The sequence below is a fragment of the Solea solea genome, chromosome 7 (assembly GCF_958295425.1).
Source record: "Solea solea chromosome 7, fSolSol10.1, whole genome shotgun sequence".
Classification (NCBI taxonomy): domain Eukaryota; kingdom Metazoa; phylum Chordata; class Actinopteri; order Pleuronectiformes; family Soleidae; genus Solea; species Solea solea.
In genome coordinates, this window is record NC_081140.1 from 12,259,381 (window position 1) to 12,273,521 (window position 14,141).

Below are 14,141 nucleotides of genomic sequence, written 5' to 3' on the forward strand. Positions count from 1 at the left end.
CAGTGATGTGTGCTTCCCTTTATTATTCAGAGAGAAAATATTGAGCTTTAAGTGCCTGACATTCACTGTCTTGTGCAATGCACCTTGTTTATCCATGTTTATCCCTTCAGCAGTTGTTTGGGGAAAACTTGCCTCAGGATTCTCTGTGTCAAGTATAGTTTATACATTCCATGTATGACAACAGCATTAAAACCTGACAGAAACTAACCTAACACTTAATATTGGTCACATATATCAATCTGAAGTCACTTTGCATAGTAAGGCAACATCTACATAGTGTTCACACAACATATATAAGCAACACATACTTATGTTATGAAAAGCTGTAACTGTCCTGCACGACAGGATTCCCTTTAACTCCTGATTACCCAAACACCTGCAGCATTTTCCTTGACATTGTCCATGTGTACCATTACTGACCCCCCTCATGTGACCTGAATCTGAATCTCTGATGGTACAAAAAGCTGTACAATCAATCATCATTCCACTGATGGACTGCCAGGTCAGACAGCACATACCTCTTATCTCAACACAGAATCGTTCTTTTAAACATTTTTGAAAAAACCCTAAACCTCGACATATGGTGCAGATTATCTTTCTCCACCACTATCAAGGTCATTCTGGTCAACATAGACTAAAATAGTGCTCTTAATATTAGCACATCAATGAATCATATTCATATACAATGTATGCATTAACCATCAACTGCAAAGTGTTGGTCCCAAGTTGGTTTATGAGTAGAGGTGATAATAGTTTCCCATCAAGCAATGGAGAGAACACACAGCTGCTTGAGCGCTCTGATGTTCTCGGCAGGCAGACATCAGCACCGAGACCCAATTCCAGCTTCTCTCATTAGGTGTTATTAACATTACTTGTCCTCTCAGTACAGTACTGCCCCTTTCCAATCTCTCCAAAGACCAACACTCTTCCTCCCTCTAAAAAAACATTTCAAGTACAAGGACATGACATAAATCAACAAATGTCAAACTCTGTGTCCACGCCACTAATGTTAAAAACATTAGACAAAGAAAGTCAGAATCAATAACTGAATCAGCAGGCCTCAGTCGCATTTCATAGCCTGTTCAATGAATGTGGTAGCTTTAGTTCTCAGACCTCAGTGGTTGTAAGTGATACTTCAATCTTAAGTGATTTCATGCCTCTTCCAGGAGAGGTGGAATTTGAATCTCTGGCACAGTTAATTTGTATTTCCTACATTCTCCAAGTCTACATTCCCACATTTCTATTGTAACAAACGGACACAGCAAAAGAATGCAACTTACCAGAAGTAATAATAACTTGTCTCCCTCTATTACTGTGGCTGGGAAACATTTTGTTTCGCCTTTTGATTTCACCAGAAGTGACATTTGACCAAAAGCAGGCAAAATATTTGATACTGCTGCATGTGCTCAACAAAGATAGATGAATGGTAAACGGTAAATGTAAACGGTCATAACAGGAAACATTTTTTGATTGTGCTTTTGAAGATCACAAAGACTGTTAAAGGAAGGTGAGCTCATGAACCTGTAAAAACATTGCTGTAATTATTCAATGCTGAGATGATCCACCTGTTCCACTGTTCCGGCTCCCATTTGCTTTGCACAATCAATTTCTTTTTCCTCATCATCAGTGCTGCACTTATTAATATAATTTGCAAGCACAAATGATTTATGACCTTTTGCCCTGTAGAACTATATTGCAGCTATTGTAGTTTTATACATGATAAAATACAAATGGCACAGCCGGTGCCAAAATGTGCCAAATGAGACCTCGTCTGTACTTTCTGTACTAAAACCTCTCTAATTATGTTTTGCTTCACATGATCAAAGTCAAACTTTGCAGAGATGATGTTCACATATTGCAGCTGCATCATTCCAAAGAGATACTCATCCTGAAAGTGCTTTTTGTATGAAGTATGATTTTTTTTTTCATTTTTGTTGTGTGCCATCTTCATTTACTCTTCACCAGTTACACAACTGAACAAATCTCAGTGTTCCCTTTACTATGACACCCAAAGTATTCAAATAGACCTTGTGGTTGCAGATTATGAGTGTGCTATTTTTTAAGGAGAGACCTACAAAATAGGCTTAGGGCTTAAAGCAGCTCACATGTTTCAGATTTTGTCTGCTGATCACATCATTTATGCTGGAACATAATAAGAATTTTCATAGACTCTATAGTTTAAAACTGCAAAATATTTTTGATGTCACTGCACATGATTCTTATCTCTCCTTTTATATATAGTTTGAAAGCAATTTCATTCATTTTCGAACATGATTAGAGTCATACAGAACGGTTGCACGTTCACTCTGTGGATACAACATACAGTATAAAAATAATATCGAGTTATAAAAAAATAAAACTGCAAACCTGCCTAGAAAGGTCACATTTTTATTGTGTGCCCTATCTCCATTAAATCCCTCCACATCTGGGAAAGCCATCCCTGTTCAGTTCTCCAACACACAGGACAGAAGATGTCTCAGAGAGGATGAAACGTGGCCTTGGATTTATATTCATTATGTTCTAACTGGCATCACAATGCATTAAAAAAAAAGATTTGCTGAGCTGATTTCACGGACAAAAATTAAGCATGATTTATGTTAACGACGACTGTTTTGTAAGAAAATGCCAATGAAACTGAATAAACTATAAAACAGCTTTTACCGGTGAGTCAGTCCAATGCAACAAGTATAAGTTACACAGGTTCAGTGCTATTGTCATAGATAGCTGTGCAAGCCTGTTAAATCACTATTATTAGAAATAAATGTCACATTCAGCCTTCTGTTTGTCTGATAAGGACTGTAATTGCACATAATTTGACGGGTTTGGTAGTTCAGGCACCAGTCTGTGCAGTGCTGAGTGTTTGGATGAGAAAAGCAAGAGATAATAGTTTAAAAAAAAAAAAAAAAAACAGGCACACATTCATCATGTACTGCACTAGCTATTATACAGAAGGAATAACTCAAAACAATTCTATAGTTTAGATGCTTTGTTCATATGCGCTCACATTTCTAGCATAGATAATCTGTTCATACTGATAGCGTGATGCATTCACTGTTATTTTAATTAATAACAGCAGGTTTTCTTAGAATAAAAACCCATTTTAATATAATAAGCCTTTTAAATCCACACAGAGGAAAAGTTAGCACTTGAATTATCTTTACTTTTTCTTGTAGGGCAGAAGCTTGTTTTTATTCCTGTCCTATTCCTTAAGTAAAAGAGTTATCACTCTTGTTTCATGGGTTCTTGAACAATCATTACCGAAAAGTGTTCTACCAAAAGCACTAATGGCTTTAAGAGCTTATCATCATGGTATAGGCTACAGGTTGATTACCTAAAGTAATGCATTTAAAATGTTCAAAATGTTTAAAATGAAAGTGTTCTCACGCCAGTTAGAGTAGAAGTGATTGCTCTGTGAAGGAGTTAATATAACATGCCAAATATAAAGGGATCCGTTAATCTCTGAAGACTTTGCATTGCTTATGTAGTTTTTCATGAAGAGCATGAGAGCTGTTCGCCAAAGCAAAGACCATGCTGTCAAAGGAAATCATGAGGTCTGCTCTACTTCTTAATAAAAAAAAAAATCTCATGACATCCACACCTTAAAACAATTCAGCACCTTTAGTGGGTAGCAAATTCTGGTTAAATAAATCTTTGAAACTTGACCAAGACAAGCAATAAAACCTTGCTCTCATTACAACCATATGGTTCCCGTCATATCTTTACTCTGCTGCACACTTTTGACACAGTGTAAGCACTTTAATCTGTAAACTAGGTCTTAATATCGGTGTCCAGTATTTAACAGTGTTATACAAATGTTATTGCAAATGAGATTATATCTCCACCATGTTTATTGACATTTATTTATCGTTGATATGTTTTTATAAAAAAAGTGTCTTTTTCATCTCACAGTCAAAGACATATTAGTAGAACTATTCCTTCCAGAGGCTCCTGTTACTCAGGAGCTGAAACTTAATGTTCATAACTGAAATCTGTAAGACACCACTGTTCCCTGAAGGTGTGAGGAAAACCACAGGAGCTGCTAGCACCTGAACTTTTTGTTGTTTATGAAGGAACTGAGGTTGACATCACAGATTTGTACCAAATTAAATCTAGGTCTAGATGTGTTTACTTTTCTTAAGCTGTGTTTTTGTTTGACTTGACTGCATCTTTGTGCTTAATAACTTCCAGAAGAAAATGATGACTGAGAACCTTCACAGACGAAAAGAAAATACAGTTTCCACTATAGTTTCTTTCCACTTTGACTAATTCTTTCACCAGCTCTCTTGATAAGGTTCATTGCCAGAGAAGCCATACCACTAAAATGAATCCCTTCTGTCTGATGTATTGTGTTTTAGTGCCAAAAGACAAGTGATGGAAGAAAACAGATGAACCTCAGGATGAGGACATCTATAGCTTACAGCTGAGGACACTGAGGATCATTTTTTCTCAAGATGTTCACATTTTCTCAAGATGTTCACATTTTCTCAAGATGCCAATATTTTGGAGCCACAAAAATGAATGTCCTGAGTCAGCATCTTTTTTTATTCACCTCCTTCCCTCTACATACTAACAACCCTGAAGAATTAAGCTACGCGTGGCTCTGCTACCTTACTCTAGGTTTAGATTGCTTAAGGATTCAGGATCCAGTCAGAACAAGGGCCTTCTGCATGGAGTTTGCATGTTCTCCCCATGCGTGTGTAGGTTTTCTCCGGGTACTTCAGTTTTCTCACACAATCCAATGCGGACGTTAATTGAACACTCTAAATTGCCTGTAGGTGTGAGAGTGAATGGTTGTTTGTCTATGTGTGTTTGCCCTGTGATGGACTGGCGACCTTTTGACCTGTGTCAGCTCGGATTGGCTCTAGTGACCCGCAACCATTATGTGAGGAGGAAAAAGTGGTAGACAGTGGATGGAGGATATACTCAGCTACTCATTTCACTTTTTTTGAGGGAGAAATTTAATATTTTGATCTGATTTCCAAGTCATTCTACAGAGTGTTACTAAGAAAAATACTGATGAAAATGCATGTCCACAGCACTTTTTATTCAGTTATAAAAATTCTTCAAGGTTCTGTTGTGGGTCTTTTACATAAAGTAGATCTAAGTGCTATTTTAATAAAACAAAGAATTGTTCAAAGTCATATCCATTGTCCCCATCATGGCCCATTTGGAGTAATGTCAGTTCTTTCTTTATCTTCATTTAAACTTTGTTAACAACAGAAACCTGATATTTTAGTCTGCATTTGGCTGCCAGTTCAGCTTTTTTCAAAGTCACATGACCATCACCATTTGCCAAGCTACAATCCATAAATGTAGTTGGCACCACATCTCAGACACAAAATAATCAGCCAATCAGAAAGACCAAGCGATGGACACTAATGCTCTAATTTTGCTGAATGTCCAAAGAGATGATGTTTTTGGTGCTGAATTAGCTTGTTTATGTATTAGTGACAAATTGATCAGCCACACCATGAGGATATTGGAAAGTTGATCTCAAGGTTGTTGAATCTCAAGGAAAGATGTGAAGATCGATGAGCAGCAGTATGGGTTCATGTCAAGAAAGAGTACTACATATGTGATATTTGCTTTGAGGGTCAGAAGGTGTTGCACTGTCTTTGTGGATCTAGAAATAGCTTATGGTTGGGTGCCAAGAGAGGAACTGTGCTACTGTATGAGGAGGTCAGGTATGCAAGGTGAGGACAGAGAGACAGTGGTGAGGTGTACAGCTGGAGTAACAGGTGGGTTCAAGGTGAAGGTGGGATTACATCAGTGGCACAAACTGAAAAGACAGAAGGCAGAGCTGGAGGTGGCAAAGCTGAAGATGCTGAGATGATTTTTGGGGACAGCTCAGGTTGAATGGTTTTAAAATAAAATAAGAGAGGCAAGGTTGAGATGGTTTGGTCATGTGCAGAGGAGAGGAAGAGGAAGGCCACAGAGGAGGAGAGTTGGTTTAACAGGAGAGGACACAAGAGGACACAGGGGATAGGGGAAGATGGAGGCAGACGGTCTGCTAAAACAGAGAAAGGAAAAGCAAAACAAAGAAGAAGAGGATGTATTAGTGACAAATAGGTTATAAATATCAGAACACCACAACACATCAGACTTTGTTTTGACCTTTGTGATGTGCTGCTAACATGTGAATGTTCACTTTTAGAACCACTTCCTCCCCTGTTTCATAAATGTGATTTCTGATAACCAATGACGTCATTAACTGTCTTATTAAATTGCTACAACCTCCGTAAGAACATGATCCAGTCTTTGGCCCAGCCCATAGTCACCCTTCTACAACATGCTTTGAAAACAGCCAGGCTTCTTTAGTGAGAACCAGATGGTTTCTGTCCTCACTCTGTTATGTGCCTGCACTCTCTTAATTTCAAGCAGACCCATGCACCAATGTCTCCAAAGCAAAGCCTGGTCCAAGGCTTAATAGAGTGAGACAGAGTGGCATTCACAAGCAGGAATAAATGTTACTATGACAGAACAGGCTCCAGTGTCTGTGCACTGCTTGGGCTGTTAATCACCTCAAAGTGTCAACACCATAGCCTCAGTGTCAGTGGCTGACATACATTTCTATGGATGTTGCCCTGTGTCTCATATCAGAGATTGGAAGCAGATGGCTGGCTGGCCCCCACAACACACAGTGGGCTCTACCAGCACCACAAATTGGCAGGAACACCAAAAAAGAGTAGCTTACAATTGATGGAGGGTGCTGAAAGGGAGGGGATTCATGCTTGAACTATTACCAGACCCTGATTGTTTTTTTAAAGACCCCCTCAATGAAAGTCAAGTTTTTAAATACATACATATATATATACATATATACATATATATATATATATATATATATATAACTCCTCTCAATCAAGGTCAAACTGATAGTCAAAAGAAACCTACCGAAACTGATTTATTGACCCTTTGACAGCAACAGAAATTTCACACCTATTAACAAGTGTCTTGGGTGCTTCATTCAAAAGTGGACAGTTCTAACTACAGTATATCACTTCACACGTGCCCCTCTCCAAGATGAGGATTAAGCAGTAAGGCACTTCCAAAGCATAATCTGAGGGTATTCCTTGGTGTGTTTGAGGCAAATGTAATCACTCAAGCTGTCTGACACACTTGTATTATATTGGAAAAATAAAAAAATCGAAAAGAGGGATTTATCTTTCACAAGAAAAAGCTGCTTCAGCATATGGGGCCAGCATATAGGCTACTGATCAATCAAGCACGGCACAGAAACGGACTTGGGTTTGAGATGCCAAATGCTTACACACTGCAGCACATGTCATGATATACACCAGAATAACTATACACGTTTTTTTTGCACATGCAGGAAACATCATATAATAATAAAAGTGAAAATATCTTTATGACCAAACAGCAGGTGCTGTTGTCTTTAACGTATTACTAAACCTACATAGGCCAATTCCTGCTTCCATGCTGTATCTGCTCAGTTTCCATCTTGAATGAATCACAACCTGGGACAGTTATAAGTCTGTCATTGTGGAATGTGAAAGCTCACAATGCAAATCCAATAATGTCAATGGTTCCCCAGTGTTATCCTGGTAGTTCAGAGTGCACACACAGATCCACGTTTCAACATCTCTCTTGGTTGTTATGTTATGTAAACTGAAATCTACCTCATATCCACACAAACCTGATCGTACTGTATATTCTGTCCATCGAGGAATAAATCAAGATTTTAGGGCCATTACTCAATGTTAGAAGATTAGGAGATAGACTGAGTTTATTGTCGTCATCAGTAAAATTAGTTTAATCTCAATCTTCAAATTATTTTCTATGGAATCAAAAAGAATCAAAAAGCTCTGGATCGAACTATCATGGATTTCCACATCTATGCACTCACCATTTAATGTATACGTTTCCCTGGATTCCTTGCATTCCTGTAACATTTTAGCAGTCAAATGCTGAGCAAGCAGGATTTTGTTGCCGTTATTTATCACTATTTCCACATTTACCTCTCAGTCTAATGTACAGCAAGTGGGCTGAGAGGAAACAACACTTTTACATCTTTTTTGTAATGTGTGTTCAGCCTCACAACTAAATCTGTGGTGTGAAAGCAGCATATCGGAGTGACACTTTTTCTCCATAGTAATGTGAGCATTGAATGGATCTCATCAAATCAACATATTTACCTATTCATGAAAAAGTTAAACTGTTCCTTTGTGTTAGCTGTTACAACAAAAGGCACATCTGAGTAATCTAATGTACTTAGGTGTAAAGACATTGACCAATCACAGCAGAGTTCAGCAGTCTGTCACTTATTTACATTGTGACTGTCTGTACTCATCTGATGAGAGGAGCTGAGGACAGAGCGATGATCCAAAAACATGAATATTTTTAATAACCTACGGATGAAACTCTATAATAAACTTTTTGCAGCATTTTCGCCAACTTCAGCTTTAAGGAACAAACAACTCTAGGACAGCCAGGGAACTTGAGATTCCAGACCATTGTTACTGCCCTCCACATGACCCTGCCATGAGCAAAAGTCTTACTGTTAATGTTGTACAATACTATCTCTAATTCTTGTCAAACCTTCCTTAGTGAATACAGTAAATTTGCTGGTGCAGATAGGTGCATTGAAGGAAACTGGCAGAGCACGGGAAGCTGGCTGACTCTTTCCTCGCATAATGATTCTGGCAGAAAAGTGAGGATAAATCTGTCTCAAGAGATGAGAAGAGGAAAAATGCTTTACAACAGGAGCATGATGTGAGTTCTCGCTGAGGTGAATTGCAGTACAGGATGTAAAAAAAAAAGAAAAGAAAAGAAAGTTAAACCTGGAGCAAATCTGATTAGATCTCATATCTCTATCTCTTCTCAATCTGTCACTTCAGAGTGTGAAAAGCAAAGAGGCCATGTCAAAACAAACAGATGGGAGTGCTGATTCTCACAAACAAAGACAAGTTCCTGTGAAATGTCTTAGCAAGAGAACTGTTTACAGCCCATGGAGAGGAGGTCCTTCCTCCCAGGAAAGTCAAGGAACCAAATGGGAAACCCTTTGCAGTGTGTGTGTTTGTAAGCATGTGGGGGGGATGGAACAAAATATCCTCAGGTCACCACTTTCTCTCTGCAGGGGTCTTCAAAAAGAAAAAAACGAACTACCTCCTGTTTGCGTCTTGATGTAGAAAGCAGGAGTTTGAACCATAGCAAGAGACAGACAGAGACAAGGCTGAGTGACTATTTAATGAAGCTAGATCCAACGTAAGGCTGTTCACAATCTGACCACCTAATAATACACTCACTATTTATGCATGGTATGGAATGGATCTCACAAAACTCTTCACTAAAAAGTGAAAATGCATATTTACTGATACACACAAATGTTTGTGTGCACTAATCTGAGTAGTTAACTTTCCCTTACTTAACCTAAGATGTGTTGCAAAAGGTACAGCCTTTCCTCTCCTCAACAACCTGCTAACAAACTATTTATGATGCACAAATAGATGCAAAAACAAATGCATTTCATTCTATGTACGAGAAAAACACAATAGATTTAGGAAATCTGCTTCCATGAAACAAAAAAGAGAGACATTAGTTCTACCTTCTTATTCTGGTGTACACCACCTTTTCCATGACCATGGCTTGACAGTAGTATAAAAACCAACCACCCTTTAAATTAAGTTAATTTGTCTAATTAGTATTATTTATATTAAATGTGACAGGGTGTTACTTTCTTAGCCATACACCCTTATTAACATGAAGTATTTACAGAGTGAAGGCTGGTCGGGTTTGCCACAGCACTCCAGGCTTCAGCCTTCAAAGTAAGTTGTTAAGTTCTGACTTTAACAACCAAGACCCCCACAGAACAGCCTCATCCAATCACAGCTGCACAAGATCTGAACTGTTTCTTTTAATGGTGTGTTCCAATTGTAGTTGGAAGTCGGAATTTGAGTTGAGGGGGGTTGTTCCTTCAACAGGAATGCCCCTTCAAGTCGGATTTCCATCTCAGAAAGTCGGAGCAACCTCACCAACCACTACATAGGATCTCAAGGTGGTTGCCATCTGCACAAACACTGCTACCTTTACTGTTATGTGGATTGATAAATTGTGATGTTTAGCAGAGGGGAATGACAACTCACCATACTGACATCGTGTTCCTTTGAAGCCTGGTAGGCACTGGCATATCTGGTCTTCAGTCTCTGCACACTGGCCTCCATTGAAACATGTGTTGGCAGCACACACCCCTGCAGACACCCGATATCACATACACCATAGTTCTGCTTTTTGTACTGTGTATTCATGCATAAAGCCTGTGTATTTGTGACATTCTTCCAGACCAGTCTTTGTCCGAAATACAAGTACTATACTAGTATATGGCAGCTTCACAGCAGATGCAGAACTAGCCCACTGTGCTACATATGTTTATAAAATATTATTACTCACTGTGCAGACAGCCCATCTCTTCATCCTTCTGAATCCATCCTGGGCAGCACTTGTAGACAGTGTTCAAGTCCATGCTGTACCTCTGCCTGTATGCTGTATAGTATGCTGTCCTGGGGAAGAGATATGCTCTCACAGTCACATAATAAGATTTTAAGGCATTTATATTACACAGTATAATGAATATAAGCTAATGTGACATCAGAGTGCCTTTTACCAAGCACCAAAATAATGTGCCTGTTACATATAGTAAATGAAGACAGTGCATTAGTTGCATGAAATGAGTATTTTACTACTGCTATAGTAGTGTTAGCTTTGTGACTGCTAGATTGTTCACTCAGTGCTCATTTTGCTCTTACCTCCTCTCATACCCCATACACCATCTGTTGTTACTGCAGCCCTGTTTCCAAACCTTGACCATGCGGGTAAAAGCCTGAACACAAGGCTGACGGGCCCCCAACATAGACATCTCCTGATTGGCACAAACATTTGGCCTAGAACAAGAGAAATTGATGAACAGATGCATTGAAAAGGTACAATTTAAGACAAAACAAACAACTTTCCACCTATTATGTTGACTTCAAAGAGCAGCATGAGACTACTTCATTAATAAAATATAAGGCAGGTATGGACTAAGTTGGGAGGTAGGCTAAGGGGGATCTGTTCAGCTGTATCATCACCAAACACACTGTTTGTCAGACAATTACTCAGCTTCCTGTTTGGTGTAATGTGTTTGAGTAAAGTGCAGGAAAAGCAGACCTGTTTTGGACACTACCTCCAGCATCCAATAAACAACATAATTTCCATGGGGATTTCAGTTCACTAAAAATGTCTGCAATTTGTGCATGTGCAGTGTAAATTAATCTGTCTAACTTCCCTGCGTCCATCTGTGTTGTCAGTGCAGGTAAACTGTCCAGAGGTGTCCTCCACAGAACCATCTGGCTTCAATACAGAGTACCCTGAAGTTAATTAGAGGAAGTATTCAGCCTCTGCTGTGATGAAGAAAAAAAAAAAAAGCACTTCTACAGTGCTTTCCAACAAAGTCTATTTTAACTTGAAAACATCTGGTAGAATAATAAACTATACGAAACAAATGACATTGCATAGAAAGCTCCTATGCAGAAGCTACAGTGCGATTAAATGCACATCAGTCCTCACAGGGGACCCGAAAGGGCGACTCCTGGTGGACATTTAGCAGATTAGATTCTACAGTTATTACAATTTTTTAAATTATTATTATTTATTTATTTTACTTAATCGACGTAGATTACTCTTGTTCTGAAATGATGCGTGTGTGTTATTTCTAAGCATATCAAAAAAGCTTCTCATTCACCAGATTAAAATCTAATGAGTGGAATAAACAGTGGGGAAAATTAATATTTAATTAAACAATTTACTCACATGCCATAGTGCAGCTCCAACGATGATGCGACGTGCATTGTTCTGATCAATATCACACACAAAATGAAAATATGAGGGCACATGATTTCATCCAGTTAGAGACGCGGACTTAAGTATTCAGTCGCTGCAGACTCAGTGTCCATCAAATAAAGAACGTCCTAAAAAAAATGTGTGCAAGTTCATGCTCGCATGTTTCTCCTGATCTAGACGCTGTTCCACCGGCTGGACACAGGAACGACTTGTTTAGTGTCAATCGCAGTCTTTGAATGGCTCCGTCTCAGCGCACCACCCACAATCACCGCGGGGCCAACTCCCGAACCCCCCTGCAACACCAACCTGTGTGAGGCAAGCACTATATCAACAACATGCAGACACATTCAGCCATGACACTTTGTGCCACTTCCCAGAAGAAAATGTACATGCAAGGACACGGTTGCTGCATTTGTCGTTGTTGTTTTATTACACATGAAAAACATCCACATCTAATATTTTAGCATTGTCTATCTTTATTTTGCATATTCAGCTTTGAAAAACATCAACATAGACCAGACCATAAAGGAGGATTTGTAAACATTCATAGTTTTGGATCCATTCGTCCATTTGTTGTGTAGAATAATAACATGTATAATGTAAATATCCAACACGTATATATATACATACATGTATATATATAAATATACATATACATATATGTATATGTATATATATATATATATATACATATATATGTATATATTTATTAAATCAACCATTCACATTTCTGACAAAAATGTGTATATATTTCTAAAATATTACGACAAAGCTGGTTTCAGTTAATATTTGTAGCCCCTTAGCATTTATTTTCAAACTTATTATAACTGCTGTGTGGATTGATTGAGGTGAGGAGACTGACATGTAGGTGTGGAATGTGGCCACGTGAAGCGATGAGAACTGCGGTCACTTCATCACAGATTCCCTGGAAGGCTGCTTATCTTATCGTCACTATCTGTTCATAAAGTTACTGATAAATGTGATGGACAAATGAAGATAAACTCCAAAATGAGGTATAGTATGTCGTCCAAAATCGTTAAAAAATGTCATACTATAGTATGTAGTCCAAAATCACTCAAGAAAGTCATACTATAGTATGTCGTCCAAAATCGGTCAAAAATGTCATAGTATAGTATGTCGTCCAAAATCAGTCAAAAATGTCATAGTATAGTATGTCGTCCCAAATGACACCAAAATGTCATAGTATAGTATGTCGTCCAAAATCTGCCAAAAATGTCATAGTATAGTATGTCGTCCAAAATCGGTCAGAAATGTCATAGTATAGTATGTCGTCCAAAATCGGTCAGAAATGTCATAGTATAGTATGTCGTCCAAAATCGGTCAAAAATGTCATAGTATAGTATGTCGTCCAAAATCCGTCAAAAATGTCATAGTATAGTATGTCGTCCAAATGACACCAAAATGTCATAGTATAGTGTGTCGTCCCAAATGACACCAACATGTCATAGTATAGTATGTCGTCCAAAATCGGTCAGAAATGTCATAGTATAGTATGTCGTCCAAAATCGGTCAGAAATGTCATAGTATAGTATGTCATCCAAAATCTGCCAAAAATGTCATAGTATAGTATGTCGTCCAAAATCTGCCAAAAATGTTATAATATAGTATGTCGTCCAAAATCAGTCAAGAATGTCATAGTATAGTATGACATCCAAAATCCGTCAGAAATGTCATAGTATATAGTATGTCGTCCAAAATCGGTCAGAAATGTCATAGTATAGTATGGCGTCCAAAATCGGTCAGAAATGTCATAGTATAGTATGTCGTCCAAAATCGGTCAGAAATGTCATAATATAGTATGTCGTCCCAAATGACACCAAAATGTCATAGTATAGTATGTCGTCCAAAATCTGCCAAAAATGTCATAGTATAGTATGTCGTCTAAAATCTACCAAAAATGTCATAGTATAGTATGTCGTCCAAAATCGGTCAAAAATGTCATAGTATAGTATGTCGTCCCAAATGACACCAAAATGTCATAGTATAGTATGTCGTCCAAAATCGGTCAGAAATGTCATAGCATAGTATGTCGTCCAAAATCGGTCAGAAATGTCATAGTATAGTCAGTCAGTCAGTCAGTCATCATCTACCGCTTTATCCTCCACCAGAGGGTCGCGGGGGGTGCTGTGCCAATCTCAGCTACATCGGGCGATAGGCGGGGTACACCCTGGACAGTTCGCCAGTCCATCGCAGGGCCACATACAGAGACAGACAAACAACCATTCACTCTCACACTCACTCCTATGGTCAATTTGGAGTGTCCAATTTACCTATCCCCACATTGC

General features: G+C 38.5%; 2 protein-coding genes across 3 annotated transcripts in view; one reads left to right on the plus strand and one right to left on the minus strand.

The window, feature by feature from the left end:
- The window catches only part of scn4ba (sodium channel, voltage-gated, type IV, beta a), a 204,280-nt gene extending 192,558 nt beyond the window's left edge, over nt 1–11,722 (plus strand). The window contains exon 6 of the transcript XR_009240874.1: nt 11,713–11,722. The gene's annotated coding sequence lies outside the window, so the exon portion shown is untranslated. The remainder of the gene's footprint in view (nt 1–11,712) is intronic.
- The window catches only part of megf6 (multiple EGF like domains 6), a 45,463-nt gene extending 33,399 nt beyond the window's left edge, over nt 1–12,064 (minus strand). For both annotated transcript variants that reach the window (XM_058633542.1, XM_058633541.1), the window contains exons 1-4: nt 11,806–12,064; nt 10,764–10,898; nt 10,408–10,517; nt 10,104–10,208 (exon numbers count right to left, since the gene is read on the minus strand). In XM_058633542.1, the coding sequence (XP_058489525.1) occupies nt 10,104–10,208; nt 10,408–10,517; nt 10,764–10,898; nt 11,806–11,888 (433 nt within the window). In that variant the 5' untranslated portion in view covers nt 11,889–12,064. The remainder of the gene's footprint in view (nt 1–10,103; nt 10,209–10,407; nt 10,518–10,763; nt 10,899–11,805) is intronic.
- Between the last annotated feature and the right edge of the window lie 2,077 nt (nt 12,065–14,141).